At 42.5% G+C, this 17,849-nt stretch overlaps 1 protein-coding gene across 1 annotated transcript in view; it reads right to left on the bottom strand.

Annotated features, from left to right (window-relative positions):
• The window catches only part of CCDC39 (coiled-coil domain containing 39), a 38,361-nt gene extending 20,681 nt beyond the window's left edge, over positions 1–17,680 (bottom strand). Inside the window, exons 1-8 of the mRNA XM_025195982.1 lie at positions 17,078–17,680; positions 13,668–13,814; positions 12,138–12,296; positions 11,160–11,252; positions 10,947–11,075; positions 7,640–7,831; positions 6,665–6,768; positions 6,110–6,242 (exon numbers count right to left, since the gene is read on the bottom strand). Coding sequence (XP_025051767.1) covers positions 6,110–6,242; positions 6,665–6,768; positions 7,640–7,831; positions 10,947–11,075; positions 11,160–11,252; positions 12,138–12,296; positions 13,668–13,814; positions 17,078–17,188 — 1,068 coding nt within the window. The 5' untranslated portion in view covers positions 17,189–17,680. The remainder of the gene's footprint in view (positions 1–6,109; positions 6,243–6,664; positions 6,769–7,639; positions 7,832–10,946; positions 11,076–11,159; positions 11,253–12,137; positions 12,297–13,667; positions 13,815–17,077) is intronic.
• Positions 17,681–17,849: the final 169 nt, after the last annotated feature.

Genomic DNA, 17,849 nt, shown 5'->3' with positions numbered 1-17,849 from the left:
TGCTGCTGCCTCTCTACAATCCCAGTGAGACTTGTCGTGCCCCTCGCTTAGGAACACTGAGGCAAAGAACTCATTGAGGAGTTCAGCCTTGTCCCCCCTGTCCGTCACCAATTGCTTCTGCCCATTTAGCAGGGGTCCTATTCCTCCCTGGGCCTTCCTTTTACTCCCTATATATCTAAAAAACAAATTATTGTTTTTCTTCTATGGCCCAAGCACACTGAATGGATCCAGACCATGCTGGGACAAGAAATGTAAAATCAGCCAATAATCTCAACCACCCTCACAATAACTACCCTCTACAATAAAACCATCACCATTCCTACATCTTACACCTGCACCTCCAGAAATGTAATGCATCTCATCCAATGCACTAAATGCCCTGATGGAAACTATGTAGGAGAAATCAAACCACAACTGCGTACCAGAATGAACGCACACCAAAAATCTATCAAAGACAAAAATACCCAATTACCTGTGGGGGGACGCTTCTCACAAGGTAGCCACTCTCTCCAATCTCTCAGTTCTAATCCTCAAAGGGAATTTACAAAACACCTTTTGTAGATGAGCCTATGAACTTCATTTCATTAATCTACTGGATACAAAAAATCATGGACATTGGATATGGACATACAGACGTTGGATTATGGCACATTATAATTTGCCTGCCATCCAGTAACCCCAGGTAACCTCTCTACATTTTACCAGCTACATTTTATCACAGCTCAACAGTCCTCTCTTCCCCCCACTTCACCTACCTGTCTCGCGCCTGTTAACCTAGCCCCTCTGATCTTCTCTGCCATGTATTTTCATTTTCACAGACCTGCATTTTACATGTTGGTTTAAGCTTCTTTTCCACCCAGAAGAGTACATAAGCACCAGCAGATTCTTGTTATGTCTGGATGAGGGTGTTTGTCCCCAAAAGCTTGTAAAAAAAACCATTTTTTCCAACTATTTAGTTGGTCTAAAAAAAAGATGTCACATTTACCCAAAGAACCTTGTCTGCCTAGATTACATTTAAGAGTCTCAGTCATTGATTGTAGTGGATCCAAGGTTCATCCCAGGTCTTTGTGGTATGTTGGGCAAGTGTGGTTTAGGCACATTATGGAGCACACCAGAAAGTGATGTAGCTCAACGTGATTAGCAACTTGGCGTCCCTAGGCCAAAGGACTGGGTGTCCATTTACAGCTGGCTTGACTGGGGCGGAGCAGCCTTTAGCATGAGCCCGGAACAAGGCTCCCTGGATTCATAATGAAGCATCTTAACCACTCTGCTGTATACTACAAGTCCTTTGCAAAAGATGTACTTAATTTTAACTTTAATAAAATATTGGAAGAAAAAAACAAAAGGATTTTTATCTGTTGGAATGTAAATTCAAATTCATCTTGCCCACAACAGTTAGTGACACTCAGGTAGGAACAGATGTTTATTTGAAAAATTCATGGGAAATTTGCAGCAGCATGACAATGTAATATGAAATGTGCATACAGTTGTTAAGTGCCCAATCATCCAGAAGAGCACAGCAAAGCATGGAGGTGGCATATACTGCTGGTGCTCTGCAGCCAGGGGGCCACCAGAGATCCCAGCATGCTTTCCAGGGGCTCCCATCTCTGGAGATTACTGAAGACAACCAAGTGGAGGGGAACAGCACTAATCAGCTGTCCATCCAGGTACCATGCCCACGCAGGGACTCCCCTCTCCCCATTTAGCAATGGGAGTGTACAGCCATGGTCTGCTTGGGCCATTTCCATTCCCATAGAGTTATCAGTTGCATTCCCCACCCAAAATGGATCCCTGCCATTGTGTGCCCTGTAGCTCCAGATCCAGCCATGCCAGCAGGTCACACATGTGCCATAACTCCTGTCAGCAGAGACTCAAGACCTGCCAACACTTCTTCAGCAAGCTTGTTTAGTTCCTGTGCAGGCTAGTGCACAGTACCATACATGTCCATATGCACATGACTGAAGCCCTGGTCATGCATGTGCCAGCCTTGTTCCCTTTTAGCATGCCAGCCAGCAGCTACCCGGCTGATGCCATCCTGGACACCATGGAGTTGGGGGTGCTCAGGGACCATTTACAGACCATGTTCTGGCACTCCATTGCATGTAGCCCAAAGCACTGACTGGTGAGAATGAATCATCCTGAGGACCCAAGACAAGAAGCAGTGGCACTAGAATTTCAGGATGTGCTAGGAGAAAGCCACCAAACTGCCTCCCACTCTTGAGAAACAGGGCATTGGCATGGAGAAGCATGCTGCTGTTGCCATCACCATTTGGAGGCACAGAACTGGATTCAAGTGAAGCTGCCAGCTTGATTCAGTTTGGAGAATCAGCAAAACTATCTCCAGAGTAGACTCAAATTGGGCAGTAGATTTCATAGACGTTCAGGCTGGAAGGGACCCCAGAGGATCATCGAGTCCAGCCCCCTGCCCCAGGGGCAGAAAGTCAGCAGGGACCATAGGATCCCAGCAAGATAAGCATCCAAGTGTGTCTTGAAGGTGTTCAAAGTAGGTGCTTGAACCACCTCTGGTGGCAGTCTATTCCAAACCTTGGGGGCTTGGACAATGAAGAACTTCTTCCTTATGTCCAGCCTGAATCAGTCGTGGCGGAGTTTGTTACCATTCGATCATGTCATCCCTTGGGGCGCTCTGGTGAACAGACATTCCCCCAGATCCTGGTGAGCACCCCTGGTTAACTTATAGGTGGCCACCAGATCACCCCTGAGCCTGCGCTTTTCCAGGCTAAAGAGTCCCATGGCTCTCAGCCTCTCACCATATGGTCTGTTTTCCTGACCTCTGATCATGCATGTGGCTCTCCTCTGTGCTCTCTCAAGCTTCTCCACATCCTTTTTGAATTGTGGAGCCCAAAACTGGATGCAGTACTCCAGCTGCAGCCTCACCAAGGCCGAGTACAATGGGAGAATGATGTCCTGGGATTTGCTTGAGAAGCATCTACGGATGCAAGCCAGCATTTTGCTCGCTTTACTAGCTGCAGCGTCACATTGAAGGTTCATGTTCATCTTGTGGTCAATCCTGACCCCTAAGTCCCTTTCATCTGTAGTGCTAACCAGCGTAGCACTGCCGAGCCTATAAGCATGCTGCAGGTTTTTCCTCCCAAGGTGGAGAACCTTGCATTTTTTGGTTTTGAACACCATCAGGTTCTCATCCGTCCATTTCCTGAGCCTGTCAAGATCTGCCTGGATTGCCCTCCTGTCCTCAGGTGTGGATGCTTTACCCCAGAGTTTGGTGTCATCGGCAAACTTGGCCAGTCCGCTTCTGACACCAATGTCCACATCATTGATGAAGATGTTAAACAGCATAGGCCTTCTTCCAGTACTCTGGGAACAGTTTGAAACTAGATTCCACATGGATTGGAAAGGATTCTAGTCTTGTTTACCAAAAAAGTGCCAAGCAGCAAGTTGATCATGTCATTGACTTAGCTCCACTTCCCTTGGTCAGTAAAGTTTGGTGCGAGTCACGGACAGAATCGCTGGAGCCACGGGTAAGGGACAAGGAGCAAAGTCTTTGGGGATGCTGGAGGACCAAGCCACGTCCTATAACACTGTATGTGACAGTTACAGGTGTTAACCATAGTGCTGGAAAAAGCGATGCCACGAAGCTCCAATTTGAAAGAGGTAGGACTGTGGCGGTTTCACCACGCTTTTAGTAGTTGAACAGCTATATACTTCCTTTTTTGCAGTACCATAAGGGTGCGCTTAGTGCTACAAATGTAATGCCTATCCATGACCTGAGAAATGACTTGTGGGCAGGAAGCTGGGTTGAAAGATTTTTTTTTTTTTTTTTTTTTACATCTGGAATAATTCCTACAGGAAAAAAAAAAAGCCCTGAGCTCAAGGGAAGGGGGAGCAAGGAAGGACCTGATCCAAAGTCTTTCCAAATTCTTTCTATTGTGTTTAATATCTTCAATGGGTTTTAAGCTAAGTCTTAACAGAGGCAGTGAGGGAGGTTTAAAGTTATTTTAATATTTGTTTTTATTTTTTATATCAATGTTTCCAGTTTGGAGCAACTTTTAGAATTAATAGCAAAGATGGCAAAACTACTGTCAGATAAAATGGGATCAGAATCTGGTCCTTAGTAACTAAGGCTTTTATATTTCCATGTGACGACTTAAACCAAACTGCTTCCAAAAGATGTCCTCGAATTACACAAATTGGTATTAAATAAGATTCACTCCTGCAACAGTATTTTGTCATAGTGTGGTTGAAGTCTTTGAGGAACTTGGCAAGTGGGATTTTTATCTACATTGTTCCTTTAACTGTATTTTCACAGTAAATTAATAGATGCAGCAAATAGACAGGCTTATCGAATGGTGATGGAAGGCATACTTCTGACTAATACATTACAGACATTCTTCAAGAACAGTTCATCCTCATTAAAATATGACCCTCAGGCTGTAAAGCTGCCAAACTCAGTGTCATCTTAGGTTACCTGCCACATATGTAAGTAAAGAACACCTGGCAACAGTTTAGCCATTCTAGTAACAAATATAGAGGAAAACAATTTTGGTTTTAAATTTGCAGAAATGTTCTATCATCCCATCTTGTATTCACATTCTCTGTAATACTGAATTTTCTTAAGTTACAGGGTTTGCTTTAAAACCCTTCATAAGCAACAAAGGCGTAATTTTTCTAATTTCTATACTTACATTCAAAGTACGGTTTAAAAGTGCATAGTTAATGTGCTAGAAAGTTACTAGGTTTGTAAAAGAGCACCCAAACCAATCACAAGGGCAGTACTGTACACAGCTATTGCTTGAAAATTAATTCAGATAGAGGGAAGATAAGTGGCAGAAACAAAATGTGTGAGCTAGTTTTATTGTCACTTGTTTGGGAACACCTGCTCTTCCACTTTTGTGTAGTGCAGTCAGCTTACACTCATGACAAGAAAAGCTTTAGAGAACCCAATACTCTCTAAGCCAACATCAGTCAGATACTCAATATTCACTCATTTGAAAGGAATTATTTGCCAATTAGAAAAGAGGTTGAAGTTTCTTCTCAACTTTGGGAAAGTCTGGCTGACAGCTGTTACAATGCTGCATTTACTGAGCAGTCTGCAACCATGATCACAGTTCTGGAGATTATAAAAGATCCTAGATCAATATTAAAAGATCATAATATACTGACATTTTGCTATGTTGTAATAATGATGATCCTCCATTTATAAAGTGTTTTTGTATGTACGATTTCAGATAAATATCCAAATTTACTGAGTGCATGCAAGCTACTATCCAAGTATAGGCCTGTAGTTACTCATTTTTTAGACGAACCATAGTAATTATTTAATAGCGCCCAATCTTACAAAAGGGATTAGAGTTTTTTGTAGTATCGGGTGTATTTTGACAGCCAGAATGTAACAGGTAGAGTGGTTTGAAAAATTTGAGAATTTTAGCAGAATTTGCTGAAGGGCATCAATTTTGTTGAAATTCTAAAGGACGTCAGGTAGGTTTAGCAGAATTCTGCTCAGCCGCCTGCCCACCTGGAAACCCTCCTTCCTGGCTCCTGGTTGCCTGGAAGTCCGCACGATATGCTGCTAAAAAGCTGAGAGCCTGGAACACCAGACTCCTAAGCTTTGGACCAGCCCACCAGGACAGACTGCCTAGAAGTAAGGGCTCCCAGTAGAGCTGGGCAGAGAACTTAATTTCATATCACAAACAATTGCAAAATTCTTGGTTCCACTTCTAGGCACAAATCTAACATTTTGAAATAATAAAGCTCTGCAAAATGCAATTACCTCTTGTAAACCCCTATGCCTGAAAAAGGGTGTTTGTGCCTGGAAGCTTGCAAAGAACCATTTTTCCAACTAGTTAGTTAGTCTAATAAAATATTATCACATCTACCCAAAGACCCTCATCTGGCTGTGTCCTTAGAGCAACATGGCTACAACCAACTACCCTAATTACCTCTTGTGACACTGAGGCTTTTCTTAAACATTTTCCATCCAAATACAACCAAATGGATTCCTGTTTACTTAAAAAAAAAACAAACCCTGAGGCAGGCCATCTTATTATATTTTAATCCACACAAATGATTGCCCCAGACACATGTATAAAGTCTATATTAATTCCCATTTTCAAGTAGTGTTAGGAGTCTTTACCTTCACATTTCTCTCTTCTTCTTTCAGAATTTCTTCCATCCTAAAAGCTTTTTCTTCTAAACTCAGTGTCTTCTCAGTCACAAACTTCAGTTTATTTGAAAGATTCATATTCTGATCTTTAAGAAGGCTTAGCCTAAACAAAGTTACATGGTATAAAGAGTTAAAATGAGAGGCACACATAACACACTACTCAACACTCTTTAATACAACTGACTGAGAAATCTAACCGAAGTACTGTCTCATATTAATTTAAATAAAATGGAAGTAACCATGGAGTATATATTTGTATTCATTCACGTAGCTAACTGTATTGGATACTGTCCATTAGCATCACTTTTTATTTAATTTACAAATTATGATAGCCAGGGCCCAAACCAGAACTTTTTCTCCAGAGTTAGGTATTATATTGAGTATCTGAAGGCTGTATAATCCAGAGTATCTAGAATGGTCCAGCTGTGAAACCAAAATAATGTAAGGCTCCTTGTTAGGAATTATTTGATCAAAGGTCTGATTATATTGCACACTTAAAAGAAATTAAGAGCTTGTCATTCTTACCTGATGTTTTTTTCCTGAATTTCTTTTTTCAGGTTGGTTACCCGTGTTCTCATAGATTCTAAATCAGAAGCAGTCCTGTCCACTGTGGTTTTTAAAGTATCCAGCTAATAATTAGTTAAATAAGAGTTGCTTATTCTGTTTTGTACTCTAGCATACTGTAGTACATTCTAACTAAGCAATTTTCAGAAGTCATACTTACTACTCAGCAATACAAATACAGAAACAAACCAACTTTTACTGCCTGATCAGAAACTTCAAAAGGTTTATTAATATTGCTAACACATCTCTGTTTCTACAACACCAAGTTTATTCTAGACACTAAAAAATGTATTTTCACTAAATGGAAGATAAATATATTCCAGATTCGCAACTGGTGCAAGTCAACATAGCCAATAATGTTAATAAACTGACTATGCCAATTGCATATGTGGCTTAAAACATTTTTAATTACCAAGAAAACAGGACAAATGGGGAAACAGCTAAAGGCTCTATTCTTGGCATAGCACATGTGTCAGTGAACTCCTAAATCTGCAGAGAACTTTGTTAATTTTGTGAGGCTCAATGTGAGCATGAGGGCTCTTGTAGATCCAATAATTGGTATCATGGGTGGATCTAGTTTTGTGGCGACAGGAGTGTGGCCCTATTCCCTTTAGCAGTGGTGCCTACACAACGAAGAGAGCTCCTTGCATATGTGCCAGCCATATGAAGACAGTCAAGTAAAAAAAAAAATCCCTTTTTTTTCAACTATATGATCCTCTTCTGTTGTGCTACCATAGCCAAAGTCTCGAGGTCAGGATTCACATTCCAGTATACGTTGCTGTCCTGATAGTGGCAAACATTGTTCCAACATAAGGGATGTACCATAAAAATGCATGAGAAGACGGAATACTTTTTTCTCTCTTTGTCAGATTTTTTTCATTTTAAGTGAAAGTTAGACATGTTTCTGTTTATTTGGTCTGAAACTGGCAGGTTTACCTCATCCTGGAGCTGAACTCGATTAGCATCCTGATTTTGGTACTCAATTCGGAGCTTGGCAGCTTGCCGATCAGTAGCAGCAATTTTCTTTTCATACTCTATATTATTTCCTGTCTCATTTGCCAAAAAACGGATCTTCTCTTTAATCGCATCTTCTTTCTTTCGGATATCCTGTCTTGTCTCTGCTAATAACTAGCAGAATAATAATTAAAAAAACAACCCTTAGGTAAATTAAAAAATTGTAATCTGATGTAAACAGATAAAACAGGTATAGCAAGACTGCCAGAATACTTTTTACTATTTTCTTTCTTTACTATCACCAGAATATAATTAAGAAAACAGAAATACATTTAAATTAAGCATCAAGCAGACACGGTATCCTGTCACCATTAAATTAACTTTAATGCATCTCTCATTTTACTGACCTAACTTAAAATATCAATACTTCAGTGATTTCTCTCATAATGAAAAATCTTATGTGACGTTGTAAACTTTGTAAAATTGGGTCAAGTGACACAAAAAGGAAAAGGACTACATAAACACCATTTTATACAGACTAGGAGGGGTCGAGAGACCAAAAAGGAGACAGTTACTATAACAGCAAAAATAAATGACAACCAAGGTCTATTAAGGTATTTGCACTGGAGGTTTTAGAAAAGGATAGTTTTGGTATTTTTCAAGAATGATTCCCAGCAAGAGATCAGATATTGATGGAACCAAGTATACAGCAAGTAATTTGTAGTCCTTTGAGATGTGTATAAAAACAATCTCAAGCAGCTGATCTGATCTACGATCAGAATCAAAATGGATTGCTTTGTTTCTCCCCCCTTCCCCTACGGAAAAAAAAAAAAAGCAATGGAGCTGCTTGCTATAAGTATGTGCAGAGGGGTGGCAGATCCTGGCCTTCAATGATCACGCATCATCACACACACAGTTTGAGTTAAGCCAGCTGCCAAAAATTAATTCACATTTCATATTATTCCTCCTTTGCCTTTTTTCTCTTATAATGTTAAGTGTTGCATTTCTGGTATGACTCAGACTGTTTTTCCTCCACAGACTGTGGCCAGCTGAGGGAACTGGAATGCCTCCCAATGTAAGCATAACAGAGCTAAGATTTTGTTCAGTAGCTTCTTTCAGATGTAACTATTACAATTTTTTTCCAAAAAAGCATCAGACAAGATTTTGAAAACTTCTGAGTTTCACTTCTGTACCCATGATCGTAAATATTTCTATGCACATTTCAAATTCTTTACATGATGAACTTTTTATTTTGTCTATTATTTGTATCTCCCTTTCCCTGTAATTGTATTTCCAATCACAGAAGCATAAATCTGCAGGACAGGGTCTCGGCAACCTATGGCCTGTAGGCCAGATCCAGCCCAAAGGACTTTTATCCAGCCCACAGAGCTGGGACAGCAGTGGTCATTCAGCAGTAACTGGGCTGTGGGCATGGTGGTTTCTAGTGGCAATGTGGGGGGGAAAAATACGTGGCAGAGGGTGCAACAGTGGAGGTTGGGTCACAAGTGGCAGTCAACCTCAGCCCGAGCTGTTTTGTTTCAGCTCACTGCTCCTAAAAGGTTGCTGATCCCTGATATAAGACATTGAGGACGGAGATGAACAAAGACTAGAAGTTATTACTAATGTGTAAACAGATATTCAAAGCCAGACTTTGAGAAGGGTTTACAAGAATACTACACTTGATTTATGTTTACAGGATGTGCTTAAGGACAATTCCTGCACTCAGATATGTTCCCACTGACAGACATCTGCAAGTGAGACCACAAATCATCGCTCGATCAGAAATTAAAAAATTTACCATGCTCAGTTTCCCTTTCCAATCGTGCTCTAGGGCTTCAGTTCCCCTACATCATAGCCTACTATCCTTATGCTCCTAGGAAAATGAGTTACATCTAATGTTGCTGCTGGGATGGGACAGAGAGATGGTTACTTGTAAGATGTAAGGCATGCCAGCCCCTGCTGGATCAGGAAACCGAAGGTCATTCATATAGTGGAGCTAATCAGTATCCTTTAGCTTGATAGGTACCTTATTTACCTCGACTGGGGTGGGCAATTATTTTGACTGAAAGGCCACTTAACGCATTTTGGGGAGCTCTTGAGGGATGTACATATAAAATATTTCAGAAGATATCTTTTTAACAAATTACAGATAAAAAAAATTCGTATACTAAAAATTAAACATCTACTATAACATATTTTAATTTTATTTTTTTTTTAATTTTTTGTCCTGATTTGTTTTGAGTGGTGTATATGGAGGTGATTTGCATAATTGCTCAAAATAAAGTCTTACTTTTGGATATTGTGGGTGTGAAGGTGTGTGTGGGGATTGGGGTGGGGGGGGTGCTGCTCATGTGCTAGGTCCTGGGAGCGGCTGGAAGGGGGGGGAGGGGGGTGTGCAGGGGACGCATGCAGCAGAGCTTGCCCAGGTGGTGAAGGTGCAGGTGTAGTTTTTCACCCAGCTGCACTTGCTCCCCCCGGGGCAGACCGGCCTGTGTTCCTGCCCTCCCTGGTCAGTGCACAGAGCTTCTCAGTGGGGCTGCTCCTAGTGCAGCTGCGGCCACCCAAGTATTGTTTAGCCTCCAGCTCCCAGCTGCCTTCCACCCACTCTACTCGCCCACCTGTAGGCGGCTGAGTGGGTGGAAGGTAGCCAGGAGCTGGAGCCCCACATGCTAGTGCATGAAACACCCAGGTGGAGCTTCCCCCCGGCCTGGCTGAGCATGTGGTGCCTGGCATGTATTCCTACAGCTCCCCCGTGCTGCCTCCTGCCCAGAGTGGCACAGCAGGGGCAGGAGGAGGAGGAGCCACCAGGGGTTGGGGGGAGGAGGAGCTAAGCAGTACTAGGGGGCTGTGGCCACACTGAGAGCAGCCTTGCTGTGTGCACTGGCAGGCAGGAACATGGCATGGGCTGCCCCAGGTGGGAATGTGCAGGGCTTGGTCCCATGTGGAGCACCACAGGCTGGATGCAATCAATTGGCAGACACCTGCCCACAGGCCAGAGCCAATCAGTTACAGAGTCAGATCTGGCGCGCAGGCTGTATTTTGCCTGCCCCTGAACTAGACAGACATCCCTTAAATCTAAGAACATTTACCTAGGGGATCTTCTGCAATACTTGTCAAGTTTGAAAGAACTTATTAAAAATAAAGAGGAATAATGAGCAAAACTGGAAGTCTTAAAATTAATTATCCAATTCTTTTCTGATTTCAGTCAACAGTAAAACTCCTATTGGTTGCATTGTTGCAAGGTCAGGCCCAATTTTTATGCAAATCAAATTCTGATCAATAGCCATACCAAAGCAAAGTGATCTATCTCTTGATCTCTTTTCTGCATCTGCTCTATCGTACTTTCCCACTGTCTGATAAGTTCTTGCCTCTCGTGGTGAACTCTGCGAAAATCTTCAGCTATCTTGTCTAGCTCAATCTGTTAAAAAATGGAGCCTAATTAACATTGATGTAAATGCCCCACATAGGGTGGACTAAGTTTCCACTTGATTTATGTACACACCTGAGCAGTTAAGGTTTCTGTAAGCTCGTTATCAAGATTTTTGCGTTTCTGATTAGTTTCCATGGTCAACTTTTCTATCTGTAGAGTCAGCACCTGAAATGAAATGATGTAAACACTAAGATATTGAATTATAAACAAATACAAAGCTTTGCCTCGGTTAAATAGGAAGTCCCTGAGCCTCTGGTCTGTATTGTTCAAGATCCATAAAAAGCAAAGGGCTCGCTCTTGCAAGCATTTGCTTTTGCAAGGATCCTATATACTCATTATTTTGTGTGCTATCAATGTGATATCAAAGATCATTGTGACTACTTCTGCAAGCTAAGGTGTCTGGGTTAAGTGTTTCATTCAGAACAGATGGTGATAAATTAATTTTTTATTTGAACATTGTGAAAAGAATGTTTAAGTTTAATCAACAAAAGATTTTTTTCTAAGCGAACGTTCTACTTCAGGCAACCTTTATGAATTTTGCACCTATTGCTTAATGAGTCTAGTTTATATTTAATGACAGGGTTTCATCAATCCTGTCAGTTTTATAATAGTTGCTTATTTCATCCTTCAAGATATTAAGCAATTATTCAATTTGGAACATCTAAAGTAATTATACTTTTTTTTCAAGAGGGTCATGTCATGGCATGGATTTTGAGGGTTAGCTCCCTGTTAAATTCAGTTAGAGGTTCTGCTTGAAACTGACTGCAGTTTTCTTATGATAATTAGCCATAATTAAATATTAGTCTACTTTTTTGCTATACGTGAAAAAAATAAAAATTTAACATTAATCCATCAAAACAAATACACTCTAGTTAGTTTCAAAATATGCAGGTTAACCCCTTACAAAAAACTTACGTATTGAACCTTTAACATGAGTTTCACATATAGTTACATTAATTTATGATGCCACGACAAGATGCTATAAATGGCTTCTTCTTTCGTTAAAAAATAATTATAGCTTTAATAAAATGTTTTGTTAGATCTACATACCCTTAATTTCCCATCATCTTGTTGGGCATACTTCTGGATGGTGACTGCATCATTGTCTTTACGAGCTGATTCCTCTAACCAAGCCTCTAAAGCTTGATGATCCCAGTTCATCTGGCATCTTAAGACTTCCAACTTTTGAGTGGTTTTGAATATGTTATTCTAATAACATTTGAAATAAAAGTTCTGTAATTAATAATATGCTGAGCACAGAAATTAAAGCAGACAATTCACACTGTTGGAATCTAGGAATTTAAAGGTCTCTGACAGTACTGTTGGGCAGATCAGTTTCTTTCCTATGGCAAATATCTTCAGCTTGAACAATGCCACTTTATGTCTGGGTGTTAAAAAGAAAGCACAGCAATAAATTATCTTAAACTAAGGTAAGTAAAGCTTTGCAATATGATGCCTAATATATGAAGTTAATGCACACTGGGTAAGAAATTCATCCAATGCAATTCACCCCTCACAATCCAAGGGGTAGAGTCTGATACCCTTCTGTACAATGAATAATGCTCTACAAGCGATCCCAAATGACGCCATAATGTGAGTGTGTAGCAGAATACAGCCTCAAGTGTACAGCCAGGAGGAGGAAGAGGATCTCAGTTGTTTTGGCTGTTGAGAGAGACAGAAATTTAACAAAAGAAAGGAGAAAGAAGAAAGCCAGCTTAAAGTAAAAAACATAATAGTATGAAGAAAAGAGAACGATACATTTATTTCTTTTATAGTGCATTTCTTAACTGCCACAATTACTATTTGTGTACAGAAGACAAAACAAAAATGTATTTGAAACCATGCTTATCCTTTGAAGTACAAGGATAGGGGCATTTAAAATATAAGAGAAATACCTAGACAAACTAACAATGTAGTGGTGTATCTAAGTATGCATTTATAGCATTTAGCATATCTGTCTCACTGTCGTTATTTATCTCTGTCTGAACCCCAGTTCTCTGCCTTTGTTTGGCAGGGGGGTTTTTTAGGTGCTCAGTGGCCTCACTCCCACAGACTTCTTGGAGATGGGAAGCAGGCATCTCAGTGGATTTATTCTTTAATTTTCTCTCTCTCTTCTGTCCAACCTCTGGAGCACACTCATTAGGGCAAGGACTTGTTATTTTATTTGTCTGTAAAATGCCACGGTACCCTGGTTACTTGATAGTAGTAGCTGCCTCTGAGCTGTACTACAAGAAGGCTTTACTTCACACTCACAGCTAAGGTCCCTGCAACCAAAAACAGGCTAGAAGAATTATTCCCAAATGAATGTAAAAACCCTACAATTACATCTTAAGTTTTAAGCCCAGTAATGGACCAGGTTTAATGAGACAAACACTCCTAGCATGTTCCTGAGCAAGGCCTGAAGGACTGAGTCCTAAATATTTGTGGAATATCATAAATGTCATGGCTCCATTAAGGTGAACTGTTCTTAAAATTAGTGTCTGGTAACTCCATTTGTCTAAAGAAACAACAAATGAAAGCAAGAAAACTACTGAGAGATAAATCGGCAATGTCTGTATTATAAAACTCTTAAAATCTTACTTCTTGATTATTTTTCTTTTCTCTTAAGGAAATCATCTCATTTTCCAGCCGTTGAATCTCACTTTTGAGACGTCCAAGTTCTCTCTCAGCAAGGGCTTTAAAGTGCTTTTCAGTTTCAATTTCATTCTCCCTGGCTCTGTAAAGTGACTAAAGAATAATACTGTTTAAAATTTTGCATGGGGTAGATAACAGACTTTTAGCATTTTTACTATTTAAACCAAAATAAGAACTCAAAGCAAATACAAATTATGGAATTTGCACACAGGAGTGTTATAAAACAAACAAAATACGGTACCGAGGTTTTAAAAACTCTAATTCCACTGGTATAAACTCAAACTGGCTAGCCACTGACTTGACTAGCATTTGGACCATAAGATATGAAATTAATATAAAAATCTAGTGTGCTGCATTATTCTCTGTATATATAGATCAAGTCTCTCTACCTCAAGTGATTAAGAATACTTCACCCAATACACAGAATCCATTATTCCACTATTCTGCAGTTCAGAACTAAACAAGCCTAAAAATAATTATATTCAAACTAAGTATCTTCATCACCCAGCTCTCTCTGATTCAGGAAGTGCAGCAACAGAGAGTATGTTATTGTTTTGAGATGAGAGATGGATTAGACACTGATGCTGCCACATGCCAGCTGGGTGCCTCTCTTTGTCTGGCAAAATTGCTTTAATATATTTTTCCCTGTACAATACCTAATCTCTTACCTACTAGGAGCCTTGCTCTTAAGGGAGAAGAGAGCACATGGTGTTCTCCATTTTGATGGCTAATTAAAATTTGCCATCTAACACATTAAAAATGAGAGGTTGTTCAGCTGCAGAAAAGCCTTCTATGAACCTCTCAGAGCCCATCACCTGGGATGCATCACAGATTCATTATTTGAGTTTATCTCAGGAATTCATTTGAAGTTACAGGTCTGAATTTTCAAACTAGCAATTTGTGGGGCACAACTTTGTGTCGCTTAAAGTGGGGGTAGTCTTCAGAAAGTTCTGAGCTATGAAAACTGGACCTCCTTGAGGTGTTCCAACTCAAAATGGAGTCCCCTCCAAATTGCCTAGTGATTTTGGAGAAACTAGGCATAGATTCTTAGCCATATACCAAATGGTACTCAGTACTGCTCTGAAGGTTCTCCAGAAGTAGGGATGAAAATCAGTTTTTGCCTTTCGAATGAGGCTCTCATCCATAACAGAGAAGGGAAATCATTGTGGCGACCCCAGGGGGCCAAGCTGTGTTCTTATCAGATGGAGTTCTAAAGATTCATGTAGTTGGAATAACATTATGAAGCTGCTAAAATGTCATCAGAGAGTGAGGTACTGGTAAAATATACTACTACCAGCCAATTGCCCATCAAGAATGATGTGGGGGGGGGTAGGCAGGGACAGAGCGCTACCACCCCGCGCTGCTGCTGCCACCTCCCAGGAGCGGGGTGCGGGGGGGAAGTTTGCCCTGCCATCCCCTCCATTCCCCTCTGCCAGCACCCCACGCCACCTCTAGCACCGCTGGCCTTACTCCCACCTCTGAACCTGCTGTCGTGGCAGCGCTCCACTCCGATTGGTTGTTTCAGTAACCAGTCAGAGTGCTCCAAGAGCGTTATGGACAGACAGACGAAGCCCTTTATTATGTAAGAACTAGCAAATTGCCCATAACAATGGCGGGGGGTGGGGGGTGGCAGGGACACAGGCCCATGTCCCGCCCCACCCCCTGCCGCTTTGGGGTTGGGCCCACTTCTCCCCCCTACCCGGCCTGCCGCTTCAGGGCTGGCACTGGGCCCAATTCTGACACCCCCCCATCACTCCCTGCCACTTCAGGGCCGGGGCTGAGCCTGCTCCCCACACCCCTCTTCTGGTCTGGGGACTTGCCTCCCTGCTCTGTTGCCGCCGCCTCCAGGGAGCAGAGCCAAGGGGAGGGGCAAGGCCAGCAGCACTGGCCTTGTTCCCCCGCTCCATCCCCACCATCATAGCGGCACATCGCCACTGCCGCCTGTCCAGAACGCTGCTGGAGCACTCTAATTGGTTGTTTCAGAGAACCAATCAGCATGTGAATAAAGCATTACGGACAGGCAGACAGACAAAGGCTTTTATAATATTAGAATAGAAATTCTGTGCTTAGTGACTTTCAATAAAGTCTTTTCAAGTGTTTTCACATAGGCTGCTGCCAGACATGTAAAAAAAATCCACCCAAAATATGCTGTACCGGAAGAAGCAGTGTGTCGGTTGGACCCGGTTCCACAGTGTCTGTATAGATTGGACACTTCAGTGGGGCTTTTTGGCACTTATTTAATTAAATTAAATCACCTATTAGATAAAAGGGCTAATAGAGCCCCACCAAAGGACCCAATCTATATAGATGTTGGGCGAGCTGGGTTCAACTAATGCAATGCCTCTTCTGGATATGCGCTGAACTTGTGCCGGCTTGGTTTTGTTTGGTTTTTTGGGGGTGGGGGCGGGGGTTACATCTGTAAGCAGTCATATGGTGTTTAAATAGTATTAAATGTTTCAGATGGGAAAAATAATTGAATGGAAGGGTTAATGTTTTGCCCAAGAACACAGAAATACTAGGTGGCAGGCTAGGAAACAAGAGTCCACAAGTCTAATTTTGAACTGACCAGTAATAATGTACAACCAGTAATGCCACTGAGATCAGTGCAATTATTCTTGACATAAGTTTTTTTTAAGTCACTTCAGAAGGAGCTCCCAGGTGTCCTGACTTCTGGTCCTGTTGGAAAGTTACAGCATTTATTTATATGAACTCTGCGGAAAAGAACTTTTTTATTTAATTATTGGTTATCTTATATCAATTCACATCTGTGTCTTCCGAGTGCAACAGTAACCTATACAAATTATGTTTGGTTTATATCGTGGCTTGTCACGAAACAACCTCATTCCCTAATGCAGTATAACTGTGGAGATCACAGCTACGCATATTCTGCAAAGCATCTCTACGCTGACCTGAAGATTTGGGCCTGTCTTACCCAGATGTCTTAGAGTATAAACAGAAACTTAACTTTTTTTCCCCACTTTCAAACCCCAGATCTAAGGCTTCTTTAGCATTTTACAGTTAGCTGGTTTTGATCAGCACAAACGTGTTGTATTGAAGTAAACTTCTATGTTTCTTGGACCACACACATCTAGCCATTGGCCCTGCGAGTCCTCGCAGACAGCTAAGTCTGCTCCTTCAAGCTTCCTACTGTACGTGCCGACGTATTCCGTTATCTTTTTTAAAGGCCATTAAACAAGACATCGCAGATGTGGCCGTCCTAATCTCCTGGCCAAGTCCTGGACGATTGGGTTACGAGAGCTTTCGCAAATGGTGACGCTGATTTGGACAAAACAGACGAATGAAACGAGGGAGAATTTCCACCCGGCAGGACGGATCCAGCAGCAGCGCCCATTTACCTGGGTGAAGTTGAACTCCTGCCTGACGTTTTTCAAATGCGAGGTCATTGCTTCCCGGCGCTCCTCCAAGTCGGTCAGCTGGTTCTGCAGGTTGGCCTTTTCCTTCTGCATCTTCTGCAGCTGTAAACAGTTCGTTTTAGTCAAATAGAGACCGAGCCCAGCGCCCAGCAGCGCCCGTCTGCTGCCAAGAGCGTGAACGCGATGCCAAAGGGCGCGAGGGAGGCAGTACTGTAAAAATCACACCGTCGTGCAGCTGTCGGGCTGGAAGGGGCCTCCAGAGCTCATCCAGATCCTGAGGCAGGATCACCCCTGTCCAAAACATCCGCTACAGGGCATCAACCTGACCCAACACAGACAGACCCTGCCCTAGGGTGAGGGGGAGACCCAACCTGACCCAACAGCCGCCCGCTGCTTCTGGGGAGGGTGCTCGTGCGCCCAGAGGGGCCGGGTCAGGGCCACGCGCCTGCTACAGAGGAAGGCAACCCCTCCCCCAAAAAACCCATCTGATGGGGTCAAATTCCCTCCTGACCCCAAAGACAGCAACGTCCGACCCTGAGGGGAGCGGGAAACCCGCTTGTCCCCAGCGGGAGCACGGGCGCAGCCCCAGCGCACCGCACCGCACCGCACCCGCCGGGGAGGTGCCCCCGGGCTCCGCGCCGCTCCGCTCCCCACCCCGCCCCACGGCTAAGAGGCAGCGCCGCCCGCTGCCAAACGTCGGGGCCGAGGAGCCCACGTGCCAGCATCCGGGGCCCGGCCCGGCCCGGCTCTCACT

This window comes from Alligator sinensis, unplaced genomic scaffold, assembly GCF_000455745.1.
Source record: "Alligator sinensis unplaced genomic scaffold, ASM45574v1 scaffold301_2, whole genome shotgun sequence".
Taxonomy (NCBI): Eukaryota; Metazoa; Chordata; order Crocodylia; family Alligatoridae; genus Alligator; species Alligator sinensis.
This window is presented reverse-complemented; position numbering and strand designations above follow the sequence as displayed.